This window comes from Anomaloglossus baeobatrachus, chromosome 12, assembly GCF_048569485.1.
Source record: "Anomaloglossus baeobatrachus isolate aAnoBae1 chromosome 12, aAnoBae1.hap1, whole genome shotgun sequence".
Taxonomy (NCBI): Eukaryota; Metazoa; Chordata; class Amphibia; order Anura; family Aromobatidae; genus Anomaloglossus; species Anomaloglossus baeobatrachus.
Genome location: NC_134364.1, coordinates 20,729,241 through 20,754,632, shown reverse-complemented (window position 1 = coordinate 20,754,632; position 25,392 = coordinate 20,729,241). Strand labels below are relative to the sequence as shown.

The window sequence follows — 25,392 nt, the reverse complement described above, 5'->3', positions numbered from 1 at the left end:
GGCATGGAGTTTCATACTCGAGCAGCGAGAGTGAAGCTTCCGCTGAGCAAGCAGCGGTCCCTACAGACAGGGGTGCAATCCCTCCTTCAAGGCCAGTCGCACCCCTTACGGCGCCTCATGCACTTCCTCGGGAAGATGGTGGCAGCCATGGAAGCAGTTCCCTTTGCGCAGTTTCATCTGCGTCCACTTCAATGGGACATTCTCCGCCAATGGGACGGGAAGTCAACGTCCCTGGACAGGAAAGTCTCTCTTTCCCAGACGGCCAAGGACTCTCTACAATGGTGGCTCCTTCCCACCTCATTGTTTCAGGGAAGATCCTTCCTGCCCCCATCCTGGGCAGTGGTCACGACAGATGCGAGTCTGTCAGGGTGGGGAGCAGTGTTTCTCCACCACAGGGCCCAGGGGACGTGGACTCCGCAGGAGTCCACCCTTCAGATCAATGTTCTGGAAATCAGGGCAGTGTATCTTGCCCTACTGGCCTTCCAACAGTGGCTGGAAGGAAAGCAGATCCGAATCCAGTCGGACAACTCCACAGCGGTGGCATACATCAACCACCAAGGAGGGACGCGCAGTCGGCAAGCATTCCAAGAAGTCCGGCGCATCCTAATGTGGGTGGAGGACACAGCCTCCACCATATCCGCGGTTCACATCCCAGGCGTAGAAAATTGGGAAGCAGACTTCCTCAGTCGCCAGGGCATGGACGCAGGGGAGTGGTCCCTTCACCCGGACGTGTTTCAGGAAATCTGTCGCCGATGGGGAGTGCCGGACGTCGATCTAATGGCGTCCCGGCACAACAACAAGGTCCCGGCATTCATGGCGAGGTCGCGCGATCAAAGAGCTCTGGCGGCAGACGCATTAGTTCAAGATTGGTCGCAGTTCCGGCTCCCATACGTCTTCCCACCTCTGGCACTCTTGCCCAGAGTGTTACGCAAGATCAGATCCGATTGCAGCCGCGTCATACTCGTCGCCCCAGACTGGCCGAGGAGGTCGTGGTATCCGGATCTGTGGCATCTCACGGTCGGTCGACCGTGGTCACTGCCAGACCGACCAGACTTACTGTCCCAAGGGCCGTTTTTCCATCAGAATTCTGCGGCCCTGAACCTGACTGTGTGGCCATTGAGTCCTGGATCCTAGCGTCCGCAGGATTATCTCAAGGAGTCGTAGCCACAATGAGACAAGCTAGGAAGTCAACGTCTGCTAAGATCTACCACAGAACGTGGAAGATTTTCTTATCCTGGTGCTCTGCACAGAGAGTATCCCCTTGGCCATTTGCATTGCCCAAATTTCTTTCCTTCCTGCAATCGGGGTTGGAAAAGGGCTTGTCGCTCAGCTCCCTTAAAGGGCAAGTCTCGGCACTATCCGTGTTTTTTTCAGAAGCGTCTAGCACGTCTTCCTAAGGTGCGCACGTTCCTGCAGGGGGTCTGTCATATTGTGCCCCCGTACAGGCGGCCGTTAGATCCATGGGATCTGAACAGGGTACTAGTTGCTCTCCAGAAGCCGCCTTTCGAGCCTCTGAAGGAAGTTTCCTTTTCTCGCCTGTCACAGAAAGTGGCGTTTCTTGTTGCGATCACATCGCTTCGGCGAGTGTCGGAGCTGGCAGCTCTGTCATCCAAGGCTCCCTTCCTGGTGTTCCACCAGGACAAGGTAGTGCTGCGCCCCATTCCGGAGTTTCTCCCTAAGGTCGTATCCTCGTTTCATCTTAATCAGGATATATCCTTGCCTTCCTTTTGTCCTCATCCGGTTCACCGGTATGAAAAGGACTTACGTTTGCTAGATCTGGTGAGAGCACTCAGAATCTACATTTCCCGCACGGCGCCCATGCGCCGTTCCGATGCACTTTTTGTCCTTGTCGCTGGTTCGCGCAAGGGGTTGCAGGCTTCTAAAGCCACCCTGGCTCGATGGATCAAAGAACCAATTCTAGAGGCCTACCGTTCTGCGGGGCTTCCGGTTCCTTCAGGGCTAAAAGCCCACTCAACCAGAGCCGTGGGTGCGTCCTGGGCATTACGACACCAGGCTTCGGCTCAACAAGTGTGTCAGGCAGCTACCTGGTCGAGTCTGCACACTTTCACCAAGCATTATCAGGTGCATACCTATGCTTCGGCGGATGCCAGCTTAGGTAGAAGAGTCCTGCAGGCGGCAGTGACACCCCCGTAGGGGAGGGCTGTTTTGCAGCTCTAACATGAGGTATCTCTTTACCCACCCAGGGACAGCTTTTGGACGTCCCAATCGTCTGGGTCTCCCAATAGAGCGCTGAAGAATAAGGGAATTTTGTTACTTACCGTAAATTCCTTTTCTTCTAGCTCTTATTGGGAGACCCAGCACCCGCCCTGTTGTCCTTCGGGATTTTTTTGTTGTTTGCGGGTACACATGTTGTTCATGTTGAACGGTTTTTCAGTTCTCCGACGTTATTCGGAGTTAATTTGTTTAAACCAGTTATTGGCTTCCTCCTTCTTGCTTTGGCACTAAAACTGGAGAACCCGTGATACCACGGGGGGGTATAGCCAGAAGGGGAGGGGCCTTGCACTTTTTAGTGTAGTGCTTTGTGTGGCCTCCGGAGGGCAGTAGCTATACCCCAATCGTCTGGGTCTCCCAATAAGAGCTAGAAGAAAAGGAATTTACGGTAAGTAACAAAATTCCCTTCTTCCATAGGGAAACTTCTAAAATACCATTACATCTTGGCGTTTATATTCTGCTTTTGAAGCCAGTGGAAGTCTTATTAGGACGGAGACTTGTGTGATTTGTACCCACGTCACGTTGTAGTGAGTACACTTGCTCTGATTGGTCATCATAGCGCCATCACGTAGACAGTCAAAGATTAGGGTAATATCAGAGTTATTATATTTTGTATTATTTATATTTTAGTGGTTAAAAAAAATTGAAATTTTGTAAAAAAAAAAATAAAACCAATTTGGGTTTGTGTTGCCATTTTGAGATCCATAACTTTGTAATATTGTCATCCATGGAGCCGTGTGAGGACTTTTTTTTAGTGGGTTGCCTTTTTTTTATTGATATCATTTTGGGGTTGCAAACAGTAGTTTGATCCCTATATTTTTATATTATTTTTTTTACTGGGGGGGATGCAGCAGCCGAAAAAAAAACCAAAAAAACAATTCATGCTTTATAAACATTTTCACATTTAAGCATTTTATTCACCTAGTAATATGATGCAGAAATAATCCACACAAAAAAAAAATCCCGGTTTACTAAAACAAGAACCGAATCCTCAGTTTCCATAGTAACCATTTGTGCACATTAGGGCCGAATGTTACCGAATCCTCCCCCTCCCGGGTGAGCGCGCGTGCAGTAATTGTTTTTGCTCGTGAGCCCACAGTAAACCCCTTAGAGCGGCCATTTTTGACCTTATTATCTCCTGCACTCCTATCTGTCATCGTAATTACATTTACCATTAAAATCTACCAAATAAGGTATTGGGAGTTAATGTACCGCGAGTCATTTCTACAAGACGTCTGCGAAATGTCCTGAAAATAAGACGAGGTTGGTGAGAATTTAGTTGCGAGACATCGGCAGGATTCACAGCATTCACACAGGAAATACTAACATTCCAATGATTTAGCAATTAGAAAAAACTGTGGACAAAAGAAGCGCAATAGGGTCTTACCCCGGTAGATAGGGGGGGTGTAAAGAGGAGTAATGGTACTCACCTATAGGGGTTGTGACAGTCACAACGCCTATAATCGCATGTATGTAACTCCACAGTCACGGCAGCGGTCCCCGGGTTTGGCAGATAAAAGAGAGTAGTAGAATCGGGTGTCAAATCCGCGCCAATAACTGATCGATCATGGATGTAGGAGATAATTGTAACTTTAATTGAGCATAAGTCAACGCGTTTCAGAAGCCACCGCTTCCTTCCTCAGGACAAAGATAGCAAAGGTACAACAAATCACAAACAATCAGATTTGTTGTACCTTAGCATGTTAAACACACCCCTGTGGGCATGCTAAAATGCTAACGAAAGCGCAGCATAAGAGGAATGGTCGCTCACCGCTCTCCCGCCACCGCTGATTTTCGGCTCCGTGCACATGATCAGAACGTTCCTGGACTTGCGGTCACACTGGACTGCTACACCAGTTTTCTTTTTTTTTTTTTAGAACAAGAGAACCAAAAGGGGAATCTTAGTCCTGGTCATATCATGACCATAAATAATAAATCCAATAACACTTTCTTGCAAAAAATATAGAATATTTATTAGAAAATATTAAAGCAAGGGGTAAAATACAACATCAGCATATTACAATAAAAAATAGAAGGTTTTTATAAAAAGACCCTGAAGATAATTCACATAGGGCCAGCAAAACCACACATGGCAAAAAGTTCTTATTTAGAATGATCTACAAACACATAAATAGTAGTTTATGTTAAATATAAGACAATAGACTAGCACATATATGAGGTATGATAGTAAAAAATGACATTCTATATATAAATTATGGATTTAAGCCAATATATTAGATAGTCTTTTTTAAAATACCCTTTCATTGAATACAGCCATCAGCTGGAGCAGGGTTTCAAATGAAAAATGCCCATATTAATATAATGCTCCAGATATTCAACAAGCTATGACACAATATAACGCACAGGGATCACTCACCATGGTGGTTTGGTATGCCTAAGAAAAACGTGCTATTTTTGATTGTAATATGCTGATGTTGTATTTTACCCCTTGCTTTAATATTTTCTAATAAATATTCTATATTTTTTTGCAAGGAAGTGTTATTGGATTTATTATTTATGGTCGTGATATGACCAGGACTAGGTTTCCCCTTTTTGGTTCTCTTGTTATAAATGTATTGTTTAAGGGTTTAGTCCACCTATATATAGTTTTGATATGGTTCCACATTCTGTTCCTATTGGCATAATTTATGCACTACACCAGTTTGAAGCCGGGACGCGCACACCCGGCTTCATAGTACACATGACCGGAAGTCTGGGACTTCTGATCATGCGCACTGAGCCGAAATCCAGCGTTTGGCATGGTAGCAGCATAGAGGTAAGCAACCGTGCTTCTGACGCTCCTCATTCATTAGCATGTTAGCACGCCCACAGGGGTGTGCTTACATGCTAAAGGGGCCAACTAGCCAAGGGAAGTAACGCTCTTGTGACTAGTCGCTGGCATCATTAGCATATCATAAAGGATCCTTAGAAATACTTTTTCTGAAGATCTCTTTATGCCTACTACTAGATGCAGGGATTAGAAATATGCACCCAGGACTGCTGATGGGTCTCGGTGCATATTGCACTTGATAGGTTCACTTTTTAAATACCAATATTCCCAAGCTTGAAAGTTATTACATATCCAAAGGAGTTCTTGGTGGCCTGACCACTAGTCTCATAATGCCCTGCCAGAATGTGCCACCGCTCCATTCATTCTTTACAGGAGTGCCAAAGATAACTGAGGACTTTTAGAAACCGAAGACCTCTCTTGACCTTGTTCTGCTGGGGACGAGAGGCTTGAGCCTGGTTTCAATGCAAATGTGTCCATCCATGGCAACGGTCACAAGGTTTCAAAGATAAAGTACAATTTTAACCACAAAATTACTTGTTCAGTGGGCACAGTGGCACAACCATGATATAATGTAAAGGGCCATTCAGCAGTTTCTCTTTGACATGAGCAGGATGGTTTTTCTGTTATTTGACCACTGGAAAAAAAAAAGTTTTAACACCAAAATAAAAATCTCCTTTTTCAGTCAATGATCCAGTGCTAACGCTTCGGTGGTCCCCATGGTCTATGATTACAAAGGTCCAACAGGTGACTGATTCCTGTCAGTGGGTCCAGCTATATTATGAGAGTTTTGGTGTTTGGTTGCTGCGGACCACCTGCTGGCCGATTGGGAACAAAACCCTGAAGGATCTGTGGAGCGTCAGTGTGTGATCATTTTGGGTGGAGAAGGAGCAGTATTATTAATTTATTTTTTTTTACGCTACCTCTTTTCTAAAAAGCTGTCTTGGCAAAGAGGACGTGGCCAATCAACAGATAGGTTTATGATAATCTAAACAAAATTGGACTAAATTGTCGCTGAAATCTACGCCTGCTTGTGGCTGATGCCAATTTTCTGGTGAACAGACATCTTAAAATATGCGCCAATTTTATTAAGAGGAAGCTGTTGATGAAACTATATTTATCTAACACAATTACTATGTAACTATGTAAAAAAAATTCACTTCAGGATGGACTTCATTTCAAGTCGCCAATATCCGCTCATATCTATAATAAACGGGATGCACGATACATATACATGGCAATATTGTATCTAGAAGAGGGGATGTGGGATTCAGGATCTTTTGATCAAACTACACAGACACTTGACCTTCAAGGAAATGTTCCACTTTTATTCCTACAGCCCTGGGCTATGTAGCAAATCCACTGACCTCCAATTACTGCACAATCAATACGTGTCCATTTAATTATCTGCTGACACATGAGGACGTACAAAGTAAATGCACTGTATCTGATTATAGAAGTATTGGCCTGCACGCTGCTGATTATAAACCAACATTACAGGGGAGCAGAGTTAGAATAACAGTGGCATTCTTCTAGAAACCGAGCTACTCTATGGACACAGATTGTCAACTACTACAACCTATCTCCAAAGAAGTGAATGAGGCTAAGGGTACCTTCACACTTAGCGATGCAGCAGCGATCCGACCAGCGATCTGACCTGGTCAGGATCGCTGCTGCATCGCTACATGGTCGCTGGTGAGCTGTCAAACAGGCAGATCTCACCAGCGACCAGTGAACAGCCCCCAGCCAGCAGCGACGTGCAAGCGACGCTGCGCTTGCACGGAGCCGCCGTCTGGAAGCTGCGGAGACTGGTAACTAAGGTAAACATCGGGTATGGTTACCCGATGTTTACATTAGTTACCAGTGTGAGCAGGGAGCAGGGAGCCGCGCACACTGAGCGCTGGCTCCTTGCTCTCCTAGCTACAGTACACATCGGGTTAATTAACCCGATGTGTAATGCAGCTACATGTGCAGAGAGCAGGGAGCCGCGCACACTGCTTAGCGCTGGCTCCTTGCTCTCCTAGCTGCTGTACACATCGTGTTAATTAACCCGATGTGTACAGCAGCTACATGTGCAGCGAGCCGGAGCCGGCAGCACAGGCAGCGTGAGAGCTGCAGAGGCTGGTAACTAAGGTAAATATCGGGTAACCACCTTGGTTACCCGATGTTTATCTTGGATACAGCTTACCTCAGCTGTCAGACGCCGGCTCCTGCTCCCTGCTCGCTTCATTTGTCGCTCTCTTGCTGTCACACACAGCGATCTGTGTGTCACAGCAGGAGAGCGGCTTTGAAGAAAACGAACCAGGGCTGTGTGTAACGAGCAGCGATCTCGCAGCAGGGGCCAGATCGCTGCTCAGTGTCACACACAGCGAGATCGCTAATGAGGTCACTGCTGCGTCACAAAAAGCGTGACTCAGCAGCGATCTCGGCAGCGATCTCGCTGTGTGTGAAGCACCCCTAAGTCTGCAAACTCAACCTGTGTACAGGGGGGGTGGTTCCTGAAAGAGATTAAACTTTTCTTTCTAGTGCTGTACTGCTTCTTTTAAAGGGGTCACTCATCTTCTATGCCTCATTAAAATGTTATTGCAAGGGGAAGCAGCATCTGCCCATGCATTGCAGGGCGGCCATCACTCAGCAGCAGATTTACATCTTCATTGCTCCTGGCACTCTATGGCAGATGCATCATTCTGTTCCCCTATCCTTTCCGTGGCACTCTGACGCAGATCCCCCATCCTTTCCCCGACACTCTGCCGCAGATCCGCTATCCTTCCCCCGGCACTCTGCCGCAGATCCCCTAACCTTTCCCCGGCACTCTTCCGCAGATCCCCTATCCTTTCCCCGGCACTCTGCCGAAGATCCCCTATCCTTTCCCCGGCACTCTGCCGCAGATCCCCTATCCTTTCCCCGGCACTCTGCCGCAGATCCCCTATCCTTTCCCCGGTACTCTGCCGCAGATCCCCTATCCTTTCCCCAGCGCTCTGCCACAGATCCCCCATCCTTTCTCCAGCACTCGACCGCAGATTCCCCTCTCTTCCCCGGGACTTCGTGGCAGATCCCCCATTCTTTCCCGGCACTCTGCGGTAAATCTCACATCCTTTCCCCGGCAGTCTGCAGCAGATCCCGCATCCTTTCCCCAGCACTCTGCCGCAGATCCCCCATCCTTTCCCGGCACTCTGCAGCAGATCCCCCATCCTTTCCCGGCACTCTGCGGCAGATCCCCTATCCTTTCCCTGCACTCTGTGGCAGATCCCCCATCCTTTCCCTGCACTCTGTGGCAGATCCCCCATCCTTTCCCAGCACTCTGTGGCAGATCCCCTATTCTTTCCCGGCACTCTGTGGCAGATCCCCCATCCTGTCCCTGCACTCTGCGGCAGATCCCCCATCCTTTCCCAGCACTCTGCGGCAGATTCCCTATCCTTTCCCTGCATTCTGTGGCAGATCCCCCATCCTTTCCTGGCACTCTGCAGCAGATCCCCCATCCTTTCCCGGCACTCTGCGGCAGATCCCCTATCCTTTCCCTGCACTCTGTGGCAGATCCCCCATCCTTTCCCTGCACTCTGTGGCAGATCCCCCATCCTTTCCCAGCACTCTGTGGCAGATCCCCTATTCTTTCCCGGCACTCTGTGGCAGATCCCCCATCCTGTCCTTGCACTCTGCGGCAGATCCCCCATCCTTTCGAAGCACTCTGCGGCAGATCCCCTATCCTTTCCCTGCATTCTGTGGCAGATCCCCCATCCTTTCCTGGCAGTCTGTGGCAGATCCCCCATCCTTTCGAAGCACTCTGCGGCAGATCCCCCATCCTTTCCCAGCACTCTGTGGCAGATCCCCTATTCTTTCCCGGCACTCTGTGGCAGATCCCCCATCCTGTCCCTGCACTCTGCGGCAGATCCCCCATCCTTTCCCAGCACTCTGCGGCAGATCCCCCATCCTTTCCTGGCAGTCTGTGGCAGATCCCCTATCCTTTCCATGCACTCTGTGGCAGATCCCCCATCCTTTCCCGGCACTCCTGATGCTCTGTAACAAGTTGGGCAAGATTTTTTTTTCTCCCATAGGCCTAAGAAGAATTTGAAAACACTTTATTTTGGGGGAGGGCCCTTTAATTTTGGACACATCAAATTTTTCCATATTGTTAATAAACTCAAGGAGTTGTCAGCAATCAGCCGTCACATCAGAGGGATGAGAGTTTTGCTTCACCCTCCCAGCAGCCGCCTCTTGGTGACATATTGCAGAACAAAGCCTTCCTGAGCAGAAGCTTTCATCTCTACTAAGGTGTTTTATTTCTGCTCAGCAGGAGCAAAATGGAAGAAAGTTAAAACTGTGCCTTGTGTAGTCTAAATATAGAGCTGAGCAGGGGGCTTCACGTTCCCTGGTGTAAACCTACAAGCAAATATTAGCAAGCATCCCAAATGTATCCTAAGAATAGCGACTGTAAGTCTGTGGTAATGTAGAAGCTGCTGCTCGTGTGTGCAGGCGGCTGGGTGATTGGCTCATTTAAATATCTAAGGTGACTTTTCAGAATAAGAATTTGTGTTTAGGTCAAAAGAATATTTCTCCCCTTTTTCATCAGTTTTCCCCTTTACAGGCTAGTTATATTATTTTCAGTTGTCTCTGACCTGCAGTGATCTGATCACACACCCGCACACATCAGCTCTCACACACACACACAATCAGATCTCACACACACACTAGATCTCACACACAAACATCGGATCGCACACATAATCAGATCACACACACAAACATCGGATCACATGCAAACATCAAATCACACACACACACATCGGATCGCACACACATCGGATCGCATACACACTCACCTCATCCAGCGACACCGATCTCTTCTCGCTGGCAGAATCCTGAGAGGCAGTGCAGTGGAGCGCAACAAACAGGACCTGCGGCCGGATACGTGACTTGCTCTCATTCCCTCCGGCCGTAAGTGCTGGATGTGATGTGATGTGATGTGTGTGTGTGTGTGTGTGTGTGTGATATCTGCTGTGTGTCTGCAATCGGCTGTGTGTGTGTCTGCGATCGGCTATGTTTTTCTGCAATCGGCTGTGTGTGTCTGCGTTCGGCTGTGTGCCTGTGATAGGCTGTGTTTATCTGTGATCTGCTGTATGTGCCTGCGATCGGATGTGTGTATCTGTGATCGCTGTGTGTGCCTGCGATCGGATGTGTGTGCCTGCGATCGGATGTGTGTAACTGTGATAGGCTGTGTGTGCCTGCGATCGGATGTGTGTGATCTGCTGTGTATATCTGCGATCTGCTGTGTGTGTGTGTGCCTGCGATCGGCTGTGTGTATCTGTGTTCAGCTGTGTGTATCTGTGATCGGCTGTGTGTATCTGTGATCGGCTGTGTGCCTGCAATTTGCTGTGTGTGCCTGCAATCTGCTGTGTATATCTGCGAACTGCGTGTGTGTGTGTGTGTGTGTGTGTGTGTGTGTGTGTGTGTGTGATCTTCTGTGTATATCTGCGAACAAATTTCCGCAACCTCTCAAACCTCATACCCATTCACCCAGCCCCCGCTCCCCCAGTCCCACTAACAGGAGCTCTATGGAACGCTCGCTCTGTCTGCACCAAACTTTCCTACATTCATGATCTTTTCATCACTAATAAACTTTCCTTCCTCGCCATCACAGAGACCTGGCTCACCCCCTCTGACACAGCCTCTCCTGCTGCACTTTCTTATGGCGGTCTCCAACTCTCTCACACCCCCCGCCCCAGCAACAAGCATGGTGGAGGAGTTGGTTTGCTCCTGTCCGACCAATGCTCCTTTACACCAATCCCACTACCACCCTCTGTTACTCTCCTATCTTTTGAGGTGCACTCCATACGCATCTACGCCCCCTCCAATCTTCAACTGGCTGTCATTTACCGCCCTCCAGGGCCAGCCACTGGCTTTTTTGATAATTTCACCACCTGGCTACTACACTTCCTTTCCACCGACATCCCCACCATCATTATGGGTGATTTCAATATCCCCATTGACACTTCCCACTCATCTGTCTCCAAACTTCTAACACTCGCTTCCTCCTTCGGCCTCACCCAATGGTCTTCTGCAGCTACTCACAAAGATGGCCACACGCTGGACCTCATCTTCACTCGCCTCTGTTCCCTATCTAACCTCTCTAACTCGCCTCTCCCCCTGTCTGACCACAACCTACTCACATTCTCTTCCCTCTCTTCGCCAAGTACGCAACCACCGCTCCACAAACTTTCACACCCTCGCAGAAATATCAAACACCTTGATTTACACGCACTTTCTCCCTTCTCCCTCCTGCAGACATTGCTTCCTTACATGACGCAGATGCTGCTGCAACTTTATACAACACTACATTCTCTGAAGCTCTCTAATCAGCTGCCCCCCTCACACACAACAAAACCCGCACAATCAACAGACAACCCTGGCACACGAGGCAGACTAAAGAACTAAGACGGGCTTCCAGAATTGCTGAGCGCAGATGGAAGAGGTCTCATTCCACTGAGCACTTCATTGCATATAAAGAGTCCCTGACCACTTTCAAATCCACACTCACTGCTGCAAAACAAACCTACTTCTCATCCCTCATATCCTCTCTCTCACAACCCTAAACAGCTATTCAACACTTTCAATTCTCTCCTCCGTCCTCCGGCACCACCTCTGTCTCCTCTCCACTCAGGTGAAGACTTTGCCTCTTTCTTCAAGCAGAAGATTGACAACATCAGAGCAAGCTTTGGCCCACAATCACCACAGCCACTTCTCACAACTACTCAGCCTTCTTCCTCCAAATCCAGCTTCATCGCCATGACAGAAAACAATCTTTCCACTCTACTCTCAAGATCACATCTAACAACCTGTGCACTGGACCCGCTCCCATCCCACCTCATCCCCAACATCACCGCAGTCCTCATCCCAGCCCTAACCCATCTCTTCAACCTATCACTAACAACTGGTGTATTCCCTTCACGTTTTAAACATGCCTCTATTACACCCATCCTCAAAAAGCCCTCCCATGACCCATCCTTTGTGTCAAACTATCGCCCCACATCCCTTCTCCCCTATGCCTCAAAACTACTGGAACAGCATGTCCATCTTGAACTGTCCTCATACCTCTCCTCCTGCTCCCTCTTTGACCGGCTGCAATCTGGCTTCCGACTGCATCATTCCACTGAAACTGCCCTAACTAAAGTCACTAACGACCTACTAACCGCCAAAGCCAAGCGACACTACTCTATCCTCCTCCTACTGGACCTGTCCTCTGCCTTCGACACAGTAGACCATTCTCTCCTACTACAGATTCTCTCATCTCTGGGCATCACAGACTTGGCCCTATCTTGGATTTCTTCATACCTAACCGACCGAACTTTCAGCGTCTCCCATTCTCACACCACTTCCTCATCTCGCCCCCTATCTGTCGGTGTCCCCCCAAGGCTCAGTTCTAGGACCCCTGCTGTTCTCCATCTACACCTTCGGCCTGGGACAGCTCATAGAGTCCCACGGCTTCCAGTATCATCTCTATGCCAATGACACACAGATCTACCTCTCTGGACCTGACATTACCTCTCTACTAACCAAAATCCCACAATGTCTGTCTGCTATTTCATCCTTCTTCTCTGCGCAATTCCTAAAACTTAACATGGACAAAACGGAGTTCATTGTCTTTCCTCCTCCTCAATCATCTCCTCCAACAAGCCTTTCCATCAAACTCGATGGTTGCTTACTCTCCCCAGTCTCACAAGCTCGTTGCCTTGGAGTAACCCTCGACTCTGCTCTATCCTTCAAACCACACATCCAAGCCCTCTTCAACTCATGCCGATTACAACTCAAAAACATCTCCCGGATCAGTGCTTTCCTTAACCAAGATTCAGCAAAAACATTAGTACATGCCCTCATCATCTCCCGCCTCAACTACTGCAACCTCCTGCTCTCTGGCCTCCCTTCCAACACTCTTGCACCCCTCCAATCTATCCTAAACTCTGCAGCCTGCTTAATCCACCTCTCCCCTCGCTATTCCCCAGCCTCACCACTCTGCCAATCCCTTCACTGGCTGCCCATCGCCCAACGACTCCAGTTCAAAACATTAACCATGGCATAATCTGTCTTCTCCCTACATCTGTGACCTAGTCTCCCGGTACCTACCTGCACGCAACCTCAGATCCTCACAAGATCTCCTTCTCTGCTCCTCTCTTATCTCCTCTTCCCACAATCGCATACAAGATTTCTCCCGTGCATCCCTCATACTCTGGAATGCTCTACCTCAGCACATCAGACTCTCACCTACTGTGGAAAGCTTCAAGAGGAACCTCAAGACCCACCTCTTCCACCAAGCCTACAACCTACAATAGCCCTCAGTCCAGTAGACCACTGCGCAACCAGCTCTGTCCTCACCTATTGTACCATCACCCATTCCCTGTAGACTGTGAGCCCTCGCGGGCAGAGTCCTCTCTCCTCCTGTACCAGTCTGTTTTGTACTGTTAATGATTGTTGTACGTATACCCTCTTTCACTTGTAAAGCGCCATGGAATAAATGGCGCTATAATAATCTATATATATAATTGCCTTATTCTGTCTGTCTGTCTGTCTGTCTGTCTTGCTCCAAAATTGTGTCCTTATGGTGACACAAAGCTGATTGGCCGCTGGGCTCGCCATGGCCCCGCCCCCCCGCACGGATTGGCCGCTCGCCCAGGCTCCGCCCGCACACGGATTGGCCGGCCGCTCGCCCAGGCTCCGCCCCCCCCACGGATTGGCCTCTTGCCCCGGCACTCTGCACGCATTGGCAACTCGGCCACGCCCCGCCCCCCTCACGCAATGCACGCTCGCTCTGGCCCCGGCCCCCGCACGCATTCCCCGAACCGACACGGAGCCACGACTCCCAGGTGAGTACTGTACCCCCGGGAGCCCACATCAGCGTACGCCGCCAACCCAGCCGACACATACCCTCGCATTGCTGGGGTTGCCGCCGTATGCTGGTGTGGGCTCCCGTGCGAGCGGGGGACGGGATACGCTGGTAACCATGGTAGCATAGTTACCAGTGCATCAAGGTCCTGCAGCGGAGGAACATACACACGCACACACACACATCAGATCACACTCACTCTCACACACACATCACATCGCATCCACACACTCACAACATCCTGGGATATCGCTTGCTTCTCGGCGGCGATACTGTGGTGTGACCTTCCAGGACCTGCCGGAGGATCACATGGCCAGAAGCATGTGGTATCTCCGGATGTTGTGAGTGTGAGCGCGTATGTGCGATATCGTCAGTGTGTGTGTGTGTATGCGATCGGATATGTGTGAGTGTGTTCTGATGTGTGAGTGTGTGTGTGTGAGTGTATGCGATCGGATCTGTGAGTGTCGGCAGAGGAGCACGGCGTGCTGGGGGAGGCTGGGAGGAGAAAGGCTGATGCTGGGGAAGGCTGGGAGGGGGAGGCTGATGCTGTGGGAGGCTGGGAGGAGAGAGGCTGATGCTGGGGTAGGCTGATGCTGGGGTAGGCTGATGCTGGGGGAGGCTGGGAGGGTGTAGGCTGATGCTGGGGTAGGCTGATGCTGGGGTAGGCTGATGCTGGGGGAGGCTGGGAGGGTGTAGGCTGATGCTGGGGGAGGCTGAGAGGAGAGAGGCTGATGCTGGGGGAGGCTGGGAGGAGAGAGGCTGATTCTGGGGGAGGCTGGGAGGGGGAGGCTGGGAGGAGGGAGGCTGGGAGCAGAGAGGCTGATCCTGGGGAAGGCTGGGAGGGGGAGGCTGATGCTGGGGGAGGTTGGGAGAAGAGAGGCTGATGCTGGAGGAGGCTGAGCGGAGAGAGGCTGATGCTGGGGGAGGCTGGGAGGAGAAAGGCTGATGCTGGAGGAGGCTGGGAGGAGAGAGGCTGATGCTGGGGGAGGCTGGGAGGAGAGAGGCTAATGCTGGGGGAGCCTGGGAGGCGAGAGGCTGATGCTGGGGGAGGCTGGGAGGGGGAGGCTGATGCTGGGGGAGGCTGGGAGGAGAGAGGCTGGGAGGGGGAGGCTGATGCTGGGGGAGGCTGGGAGGGTGTAGGCTGATGCTGGGGGAGGCTGAGAGGAGAGAGGCTGATGCTGGGGGAGGCTGGGAGGAGGGAGGCTGGGAGTAGAGAGGCTGATCCTGGGGAAGGCTGGGAGGGGGAGGCTGATGCTGGGGGAGGCTGGGAGGAGAGAGGCTGATGCTGGAGGAGACTGGGAGGAGAGAGGCTGATGCTGGGGGAGGCTGGGAGGAGAGAGGCTGATGCTGGAGGAGGCTGGGAGAAGAGAGGCTGATGCTGGGGGAGGCTGGGAGGAGAGAGGCTGATGCTGGAGGAGGCTGGGAGGCGAGAGGCTGATGCTGGGGGAGGCTGGGAGGGGGAGGCTGATGTTGGGGGAGGCTGGGAGGGGGAGGCTGATGCTGGGGGAGGCTGGGAGGGGGGAGGTTGAGAGAAGAGGGGCTGATGCTGGGGGAGGCTGAGGCTGGGAGGAGAGAGGCTGATGCTGGGGACAGAGAGACTGATGCTGGGAGGAGAGAGGCTGATGCTGGGAGGAGAGAGGCTGATGCTGGGAGGAGAGAGGCTGATGCTGGGAGGAGAGAGGCTGATGCTGGGAGGAGAGAGGCTGATGCTGGGGGCAGAGAGGCTGATGCTGGTGCAGCATGGAGGATGGAGCACGATGGGGGGTGCGCAGCATGGGGGATGGAGCACGTTTGGGAGTGCGCAGCATGGGGGATGGAGCACGTTTGGGAGTGCGCAGCATGGCGGATGGAGCACGTTTGGGAGTGCGCAGCATGGCGGATGGAGCACGTTTGGGAGTGCGCAGCATGGCGGATGGAGCACGTTTGGGAGTGCGCAGCATGGCGGATGGAGCACGTTTGGGAGTGCGCAGCATGGCGGATGGAGCACGTTTGGGAGTGCGCAGCATGGCGGATGGAGCACGATGGGGGGTGCGCAGCATGGGAGATGGAGCACGATGGGAGGTGCACACCTCCCCCCAACACACACACAACACACCACACACACACTGGGAACCACAAACACCGCCCTACACAGACACCCAACACACAAACACCGCGGCATACATAAATATACGCACATACCACGCAACACACACACATTGCACAAAACATACCTCCCCCCAAAACACACCACACCCACACAAACCGCGCAACACACACAACGCTACAGACACACAGCGCTCCACAAACAACGCAACACACGCCACACACATACAACAACGCTCTCACCCCCCGCCACACCCAGACAACACCTAGAACATGTACAGCTCCTACACAAACACTTGGTAACTACACACAACAACATCTATATATATATAACAAAAATCATACATTAACTACACAATACGTAAATTCTAGAATACCCGATGCGTAGAATCGGGCCACCTTCTAGTAAATAATAATAATTGCAGTGTGTGTGTGATCTGCTGTGTGTGATCTGCTGTGTGTGTGTGTGTGTGTGTGTGTGTGATCTGCTGTGTGTGTGTGATCTGCTGTGTGTGTGTGATCTGCTGTGTGTGTGTGTATCTGTGATCTGTGTGTGTGATCTGCTGTGTGTGTGTGATCTGTGTGTGTGTGTGTGTTTGTGATCTGCTGTGTGTGTGTGTGTGTGTGTGTGTGTGTGTGATCTGCTGTGTGTGTGTGTATCTGTGATATGCTGTGTGTGTGATCTGCTGTGTGTGTCAGCTAGCAGCAGGGTAGGACGGCGAGCACACCGACCGGAGATCACAGGGAGGACCTGGGAGCCACGCAGACGCCCTGGTCTGGTGAGTATGAGTCTCCTGGGAAGTGGTGGGGTCTGCTTTTTTGGGGGGTAAACTTACCCCCAACCGTGTTTCTCTAAGAATAAGACCTCCTCCAAAAATAAGCCCTAGTTCTTTTTTGGGGGGCAAAAAAAAAATATAAGACAGTGTCTTATTTTATTTTTGGAAAAACACGGTATGATGTCTCCCATACACAACACACACAGACATGAGATTCCTACTCGCTTGTATCTATGTACCACCACATGTTCAGAAGCAGCAGGTAGCATATTATACAGCAGTACTGAGCAGTGTAGCTGTGAATCCAACTCTGGGGTGAGATAAAACGCTCACTAAAAAGCAGCGATATGATTTGTCTTTATGAGTTCACTCTGCGTAGACTTTATTCTTCAGCTGTGATCTGACCCCTCAGTGAGCTTTCAGTCCGTCTTGTATTAGTCAGGACAAATTTTCGCAGTTTTTCTGAGTAGATGGTTAGTTCAGGAGGAGATGAAGAAGTAGCTTAAAAGTGAAGGAAGCAGATTTCTCTGAGATATATTACGTTTCCTATACTTGTTGTATTATTTATTTCTGCAAAGTTTGTACAAAAATTTCTTAGCTATTTAATTCTTTATTTTCCACAGTACCATACAATGCCTAGAGAACTCCTACAGTACCTGGGTCTTCTACATTTACAGAAAGCACAATTATTTGCCAACACAGCGGTACAATGCCCAACTGGGGCTATACTATTCACAGATAAATAATGTATGTAGTGCCAACAGTGCCATACTATACCTAGCGTCAAATGTGCACAGTAAGTGCCATACGTTTTCTTTATCATAGTGCCAATATAGAGACAGTGCTATACTATGCACAGAATAAAAGTGCATCTGGTGCCCTGGAGTCCTGTTAATCTCTGTTACTATTGCAGTAATGTTAGATACATTTGGTTACCCTGTAGCCGCCTCTCTTTTTACCCCCTTATTCGCCTATGGTCGGTGTTACCGTCGATAGATCTCCGGGCTACGAACATCAAGAGCGTTGTGAGTATTTTGTATTCCACGCTCGTTTCACATGCAAAACAAATGGAGCAGATTTCTCAGTGATCCAGAAGCCACTGCCATGGACTCACCGTGTTATTATTCCGGATCCCCGTGGTGTGGCGATGCACTCACTGAATTTTGTCTGTAAAAATCACAGCTGGAAAACACATCAAAATGTTTCAAAAATAGATAAAAAAAAAATAAAAAATCTATAGAGCGGCAGCTCCAGTCCTTTCAGTGATTCCGGCTGTGGAAATATTCTTGTGTGATGCATTAATTGTCCTCTTTATAGTGTTGCCTTTTTTCGATTTATATTTCTATGGGAATATACACTTTATGTGGGCGCTGTATAGCACTCTCTGTGCACTGTATGGCACAAGGTGGCTTTTCTTTAGCAGTGGCTTGCAGAGTAAGGCTGCTTTCACACATCTGGTTTTTGCCTTGCGGCACAATCCGGCAAGAAAACTGATGCAACGGATCCGGCGTAAAAAAAGGATCCGTTGCATCAGCTTTTAACATGCGTTCCTTCCGTTTTTCGGATCCGTTGTGCTACTGAGCATGCACAGTTCAAAAAAACGGATCTGTCATTGGATTCCGTTTTATGCCGGATGATGACGGATCCGACGCCATATGTTTTTTTTGCCGGAGACAAAATACGCTGCAAGCAGTGATCCATCCGGCTGCTTGATCAGCAATTTACGCCGGATCCGACAAAAGCCGGATGCAACGCAAGGCCATGCGGCACAATCCGGCACTAATACAAGTCTATGGGGGAAAGAACGGATCCGGCGTCAATAAATGCCGGCACCGTTCTTTCCGTTTTTTACAGGATTGTACCGCATGGCGAAAAACGGATGTGTGAAAGCAGCCTAATGAGGTCACCATACTTAGGCTCTAAGCGCGAGGCACCAATGGTGCTAGATGATGCCCACCACTTGAATTCTTATTCTTGGGAACGTTTAGCCCCAATCCACTGTCAGTGCCACAGGTGCATTAACTCTGCCCCATTTGAAGTTCATTTTGCAAGGACAATTCTGCCAGAAAATGAGATGTTTGTAGGATATTTGGGATTGCCTTCACTTTTGTCTATATCATACTGCTTTTATGCCTCTTCCTGCAATAGATGCTTGTTGCAATAGTACTGCTTCCCTGTCTCTATGCAAATTATGTAGAAACAGGAAGTGCTGCCTCCCTGTCTCTGCCTTTAAATGATGTAGATTGCAGTAGTTTTACCTCATTTTCTTGTACCTAATATTGATAGAGAGACAGCTAGCGCTCAGCTCTGTGCCTAAGATTTGTTTATTGATTGTAATAGCTCCTTGTTATTCTCCGTAAATGATGCAGGCACACATACTACTGCATCGCTGCCTTTCCTTGTAAATTCTGTACAAACAGAAGCTGCCTGCTCCTTATACCCACTTCATCTTGTAAATGTAGACATAGATAGTAATGCCTTCTTGCATCTCACTGTAAATGTAGCCAGCATGGGTGGCACTGTCTCATTGTCTCTTTGTGAAAATGATGTATATACAGATAGTACTGCTTCCCTACCCCATGTACTATTGCAGTTAATGATGATACTGCCTCCCTATCTCTCTGTTAACGATACCCCCTACCTCAATAAAAGAAGGAAATGTTCATATTGTTGCCTCCTTGCTGCTCTCCTAATAATAGGATTATGTCTTGCTCAACTGTTATCGTAGTGGGTGCTCAGAGGTCAAAAGACGTATGCAAATCTGTAATGAATGTACATGGCACACCTGGGGTGTGAGACTTCAAAAAGTGATGACGGAGAATGGATTTCCTTTTTAGATTGCTTTATTGTGCTCAAAGGCAAAAAAAAAGTGTGACATGTTACATTAACCAATGTTTCGCCATATTCCGTCAGCCCTTCTCAAGGAGAACTTGTCTATTAGAGTAGTGTAAGGAATCTCATACTGGTGAGTGATAAACGTATTCGTGATTGATGCCTCAATATGAGCTACTGGACAAAGGGAAAGCTTCAAAGTGAAGGGACCAGTGTCAAAGGGTCTCTCAACCAGGGTGGTACATAGACGAGAAGTAAGGGCAGTAGTCCTTATAGTGGAGGGGCATGTATCCGTGTCTCTACAGGATAGAAACGTAATGCTAAGGTGTAGCTCTGGTCTGTAATAGAACGGACCTCTCTGTATCACATGGCGTTTGTGCTGTTTTGGGCCTTTGAGGGTTAATACTGGTACATAAAATGGGTACAAGTCCAGTAGGCCTTTGACAATTTTGATGAATGCAAGGTCATGGCTTCCCAGACTGCGGTCTCTCTTGTGAGAATTCTGTAGGGGTATTGACAGGCTGTCAATGAATATACAGGAGGTTTTGAGCATCAAAATGTTCTGTCCTGTTGAGGATGCAGAAAGGATAACAGGGTCACCAGAGGAGATGGTTGTGAGCCGGGGTATGGGCGTCACCCCCGTGTGAGGACCTCCTTGCAGTGTTGGTTTCTGGGCAGCAGTGGTAACAGTGAATGTTTAACGCGCTGCTGGATTGCTGAGAGGCCATGTCCCGCAATCTGACAGTCCGACAATCCAGCAGCGGGTTCCACATTCACTGAGGGCAGCTGGGAGCCCACAGTGTGATCTTTCGGTGACCTGACTGCCGGATTGTTGGACTTCTGTGGCGCTGTGTCTGACAATCCGCTGTCGAGTTCCTCGGTGATCACACTTGGTACCGTAGGAACCTGGCTGTGAACTCTGGTGACCTGACTGCTAGTTACAAAGTCAAGAGGAGAAAAACAAGCCTCACCATGACATCTGAATCCTGACCAGGTGCATATTAGGTGAGACTCCAGCCCAATCCCGGATAAGGGCAATTCCAAAAATCAAGTTGGTTGCAGGCGAATCTCCATAAAATCACAGTTTTATTTATTCAAAGTTCAAAGTCCATAATGGTGGCAATAGATTTTTTGACCTAACTGCTGTCACCGCTGCTCACAATCGAGTCCTCTGCTTCCCTCAGTGTGTCCCAGGAGCTGCAGTGAACGGTCGTTTCCATCACTGCAGCTTCTGGATATAGCAGAGCAGGGATTGTCATGGGACCTCTTGTGGATTACGTCGGACATACGGGGATGTTTTGGGGGTTAATAAATTGGTGAAAGGGAACCTACCTCATTTCTATCAATTATTTATTTTTACTCTCCACCAATCACTGACACCAGCAGAGAGGGTGTGCTACATTAGCAGGACTTCAACCAATCACAGACACCTGTACAGAGGGTGGGTGGGGGAAGCAGTACATATGCATAAAGGTTAATGAGCGGACCAGGAAGTAGCAAGACAGGGAAACTCGGTAAGTATAATTTTCCTGTTTTAATGACTGGAAGTTTTTTCGTTTTTTTTCACTGCGCCTCCCAAACACAGTAATGTCAGTAGCAAAGATGGCTACGGCTTTACTCTGATTGGCAAGCAATGCCAGAAGAGGTCTCAAAACCCACGAGGCGAATACCAAAATACTTGACGAGTAAAAAATATTGCAAATACTTTAATATTTGTGCGAGTAACGAGTGGTGCCGAGCATATTCGCTCATCATTATAGACCATTGGAAGATTTCTCACAACCTTTCTAGGTCATATGATATATTAATAAAGAGAAATTCCCCTGGATATTTTTTTTAGTTGCGCTTTTTTTTTAAAATTCTCACTAAATTGTAAGACGTAAAATGTAGCGAATGAGCGGTGAGTGTTATCCTCCAGCCCGATTATCTCTGATGTCAGAGCAGGTGCATTATTGTTAAGGGGAAACATCTCAATAAGCGGCAATTTTGTTTTCTGCAGGATTATTTTCTGCTCATCTTGTGCGTTTCTCTCCTGAGGCAAAAACCAAGCAGTTATTTCCAGAAATACCAGGTGGAGCTGGCATTTAATTGTGTGTGAACCTGGCACCCCGAGCACAAATCAGTCCCTGAGAATATAAGGCTATTTCTGTGTACAAGAACTGCTTACAGGCATCATCCTGACACCAGAACACATACGTGCAGTGTGCATGCTCAGCCTCTTCTATTTACTGCTGGCTCCCGAGGCCAGGTCATGACAATTTATTATGGGTTTTGGTCCTGGTATATTATGTCGCGCTACTATAGAGGACGTGTCACTGGCCATAAATACATATATATATTTTTTACCTGCTGTCATTGCCGATTTTCTCCTTAATATGACGGTGTGTTTTTTTTATTCCTGCTCCACTCACTCAGTTCCTAAAATATGACCACCTTCTTCTTCCTTTATGTAAATTTAGTCCTCTTGGTTAACTAGGTGTGATCCTCAAGAAGACTTTAATAGAGAAGAGTTTTTGACCACATCTACTTTATAAGCATAGGGGAGCCTATCTCACCTATGAGGAGGCTCATGTACCTAAAAAGAGCAGTACATAGAGACAGGATTATAGTACTATAATATAGTCTTATGTACAAGAATATAAATGCTACAATACTTACTCCTATGTACAAGACTATAACTACTATAATACTGCACCATGTACAAGAATATAACTTTTATATCGTAATACTGTTCCCTTTGTACAAAAATAACAGTTATATGCTTGTACATAGAGAGCAGTGTTACATTAGTTACATTCTTGTACATGGGGGCTGTATTATAGGAGTTATATTCTTGTACATATGGGCAGTATTATAAAGTAGTTATATTCTTGTACATAGGAGCAGTATTATTTATATTCTTGTACATAGGAGCAGTATTATAGTATTTATATTCTTGTACATAGGAGCAGTATTATAGTAGTTATATTCTTCTACAAAGGGGGCAGTATTATCGTAGTTATATTCTTGTACATAAGGTGCAGTATTATAGTAATTATATTCCTGTACATAGGAGCAATATTATAGCAGTTATATTCTTTTATAAAGGAGGCAGTATTATAGTATTTATATTCTTGTACATAGGGGCAGTATTACAGTTAGGTCCAGAAATATTTGGACAGTGACACAAGTTTTGTTATTTTAGCTGTTTACAAAAACATGTTCAGAAATACAATTATATATATAATATGGGCTGAAAGTGCACACTCCCAGCTGCAATATGAGAGTTTTCACATCCAAATCGGAGAAAGGGTTTAGGAATCATAGCTCTGTAATGCATAGCCTCCTCTTTTTCAAGGGACCAAAAGTAATTGGACAAGGGACTCTAAGGGCTGCAATTAACTCTGAAGGGGTCTCCATCGTTAACCTGTAATCAATGAAGTAGTTAAAAGGTCTGGGGTTGATTACAGGTGTGTGGTTTTGCATTTGGAAGCTGTTGCTGTGACCAGACAACATGCGGTCTAAGGAACTCTCAACTGAGGTGAAGCAGAACATCCTGAGGCTGAAAAAAAGAAAAAATCCATCAGAGAGATAGCAGACATGCTTGGAGTAGCAAAATCAACAGTCGGGTACATTCTGAGAAAAAAGGAATTGACTGGTGAGCTTGGGAACTCAAAAAGGCCTGGGCGTCCACGGATGACAACAGTGGTGGATGATCGCCGCATACTTTCTTTGGTGAAGAAGAACCCGTTCACAACATCAACTGAAGTCCAGAACACTCTCAGTGAAGTAGGTGTATCTGTCTCTAAGTCAACAGTAAAGAGAAGACTCCATGAAAGTAAATACAAAGGGTTCACATCTAGATGCAAACCATTCATCAATTCCAAAAATAGACAGGCCAGAGTTAAATTTGCTGAAAAACACCTCACGAAGCCAGCTCAGTTCTGGAAAAGTATTCTACGGACAGATGAGACAAAGATCAAACTGTACCAGAATGATGGGAAGAAAAAAGTTTGGAGAAGAAAGGGAACGGCACATGATCCAAGGCACACCACATCCTCTGTAAAACATGGTGGAGGCAACGTGATGGCATGGGCATGCATGGCTTTCAATGGCACTGGGTCACTTGTGTTTATTGATGACATAACAGCAGACAAGAGTAGCCGGATGAATTCTGAAGTGTACCGGGATATACTTTCAGCCCAGATTCAGCCAAATGCCGCAAAGTTGATCGGACGGCGCTTCATAGTACAGATGGACAATGACCTCAAGCATACAGCCAAAGCTACCCAGGAGTTCATGAGTGCAAAAAAGTGGAACATTCTGCAATGGCCAAGTCAATTGCCAGATCTTAACCCAATTGAGCATGCATTTCACTTGCTCAAATCCAGACTTAAGACGGAAAGACCCACAAACAAGCAAGGCCTGAAGGCTGCGGCTGTAAAGGCCTGGCAAAGCATTAAGAAGGAGGAAACCCAGCGTTTGGTGATGTCCATGGGTTCCAGACTTAAGGCAGTGATTGCCTCCAAAGGATTCGCAACAAAATATTGAAAATAAAAATATTTTATTTGGGTTTGGTTTATTTGTCCAATTACTTTTGACCTCCTAAAATGTGGAGTGTTTGTAAAGAAATGTGACAATTCCTACAATTTATATCAGATATTTTTGTTCAAACCTTCAAATTAAACGTTACAATCTGCACTTGAATTCTGTTGTAGAGGTTTCATTTCAAATCCAATGTGGTGGCATGCAGAGCCCAACTCGCGAAAATTGTGTCACTGTCCAAATATTTCTGGACCTAACTGTATATTATTTATATTCTTGTACATAGGAGCAGTATTATAGTAGTTATATTCTTGTACATAAGAGGCAGTATTATAGTAGTTATATTCTTGTACATAGGAGCAGTATTATAGTAGTTATATTCTTGTACATAGGAGCAGTATTATAGTAGTTATATTCTTACAGTTAGGGGGCAGTATTATCGTAGGTATATTCTTGTATATAGGAGGCAGTATTATAGTAGTTATATTCTTGTACATAGGAGCAGTATTATAGTAGTTATATTCTTATAGTTAGGGGGCAGTATTATCGTAGGTATATTCTTGTATATAGGAGGCAGTATTATAGTAGTTATATTCTTGTACATAGGAGCAGTATTATAGTAGTTATATTCTTATAGTTATGGGGCAGTATTATCGTAGGTATATTCTTGTATATAGGAGGCAGTATTATAGTAGTTATATTCTTGTACATAGGGGGCAGTATTATATTAGTTATATTCTTGTACATAGGAGCAGTATTATAGTAGTTATACTCTTGTACATAGGAGGCAGTATTATAGCAGTTATATTCTTGTACATAGGGGGCAGTATTAGTTACGGTATATTGTTGTGCTTAATGTATAATAATCTTATGTATTTTAGATGATCCATGAATACAGAGCTGCTGTACAGCAACACTTTGACATCCTCTTCCTCCATGATGGGAGAGAATTTTTGAGCACCACGGACTGTGTGAGTCAAGACTCTGCTGACCGCACCATCATTGCCTGGGATTTCACCACAACCGCCAAAGTCTCCAATCAGATATTTCATGTATGACTCTTTTGTATATACTTTTGAGCAGCACTTTGGTGTAAATTTGTAGCGTTGCAGGACGGATGAATGGTTGGATTTTCTGTGAATGATTTAGAAAAAGTTTGTCTTCTGCCCCTTTCAGAGTTTCTATGGCAGGAGTAATGGCTGTCACTCCGCTTTCTTAGAAACAAATCTAATAGAAGGATGAAAAAAGTTTGGTTTTAACACCTTGAAAAAAAGAATTCACTT

The 25,392-nt window shown here is 47.5% G+C and overlaps 1 protein-coding gene across 6 annotated transcripts in view; it reads left to right on the top strand.

Annotated features, from left to right (window-relative positions):
* WDR25 (WD repeat domain 25) overlaps positions 1-25,392 on the top strand; it is a 185,319-nt gene that overhangs the window by 68,685 nt on the left and 91,242 nt on the right. For all 6 annotated transcript variants that reach the window (XM_075330983.1, XM_075330984.1, XM_075330987.1 and 3 more), the window contains one exon: positions 24,991-25,161. In XM_075330983.1, coding sequence (XP_075187098.1) covers positions 24,991-25,161 — 171 coding nt within the window. The remainder of the gene's footprint in view (positions 1-24,990; positions 25,162-25,392) is intronic.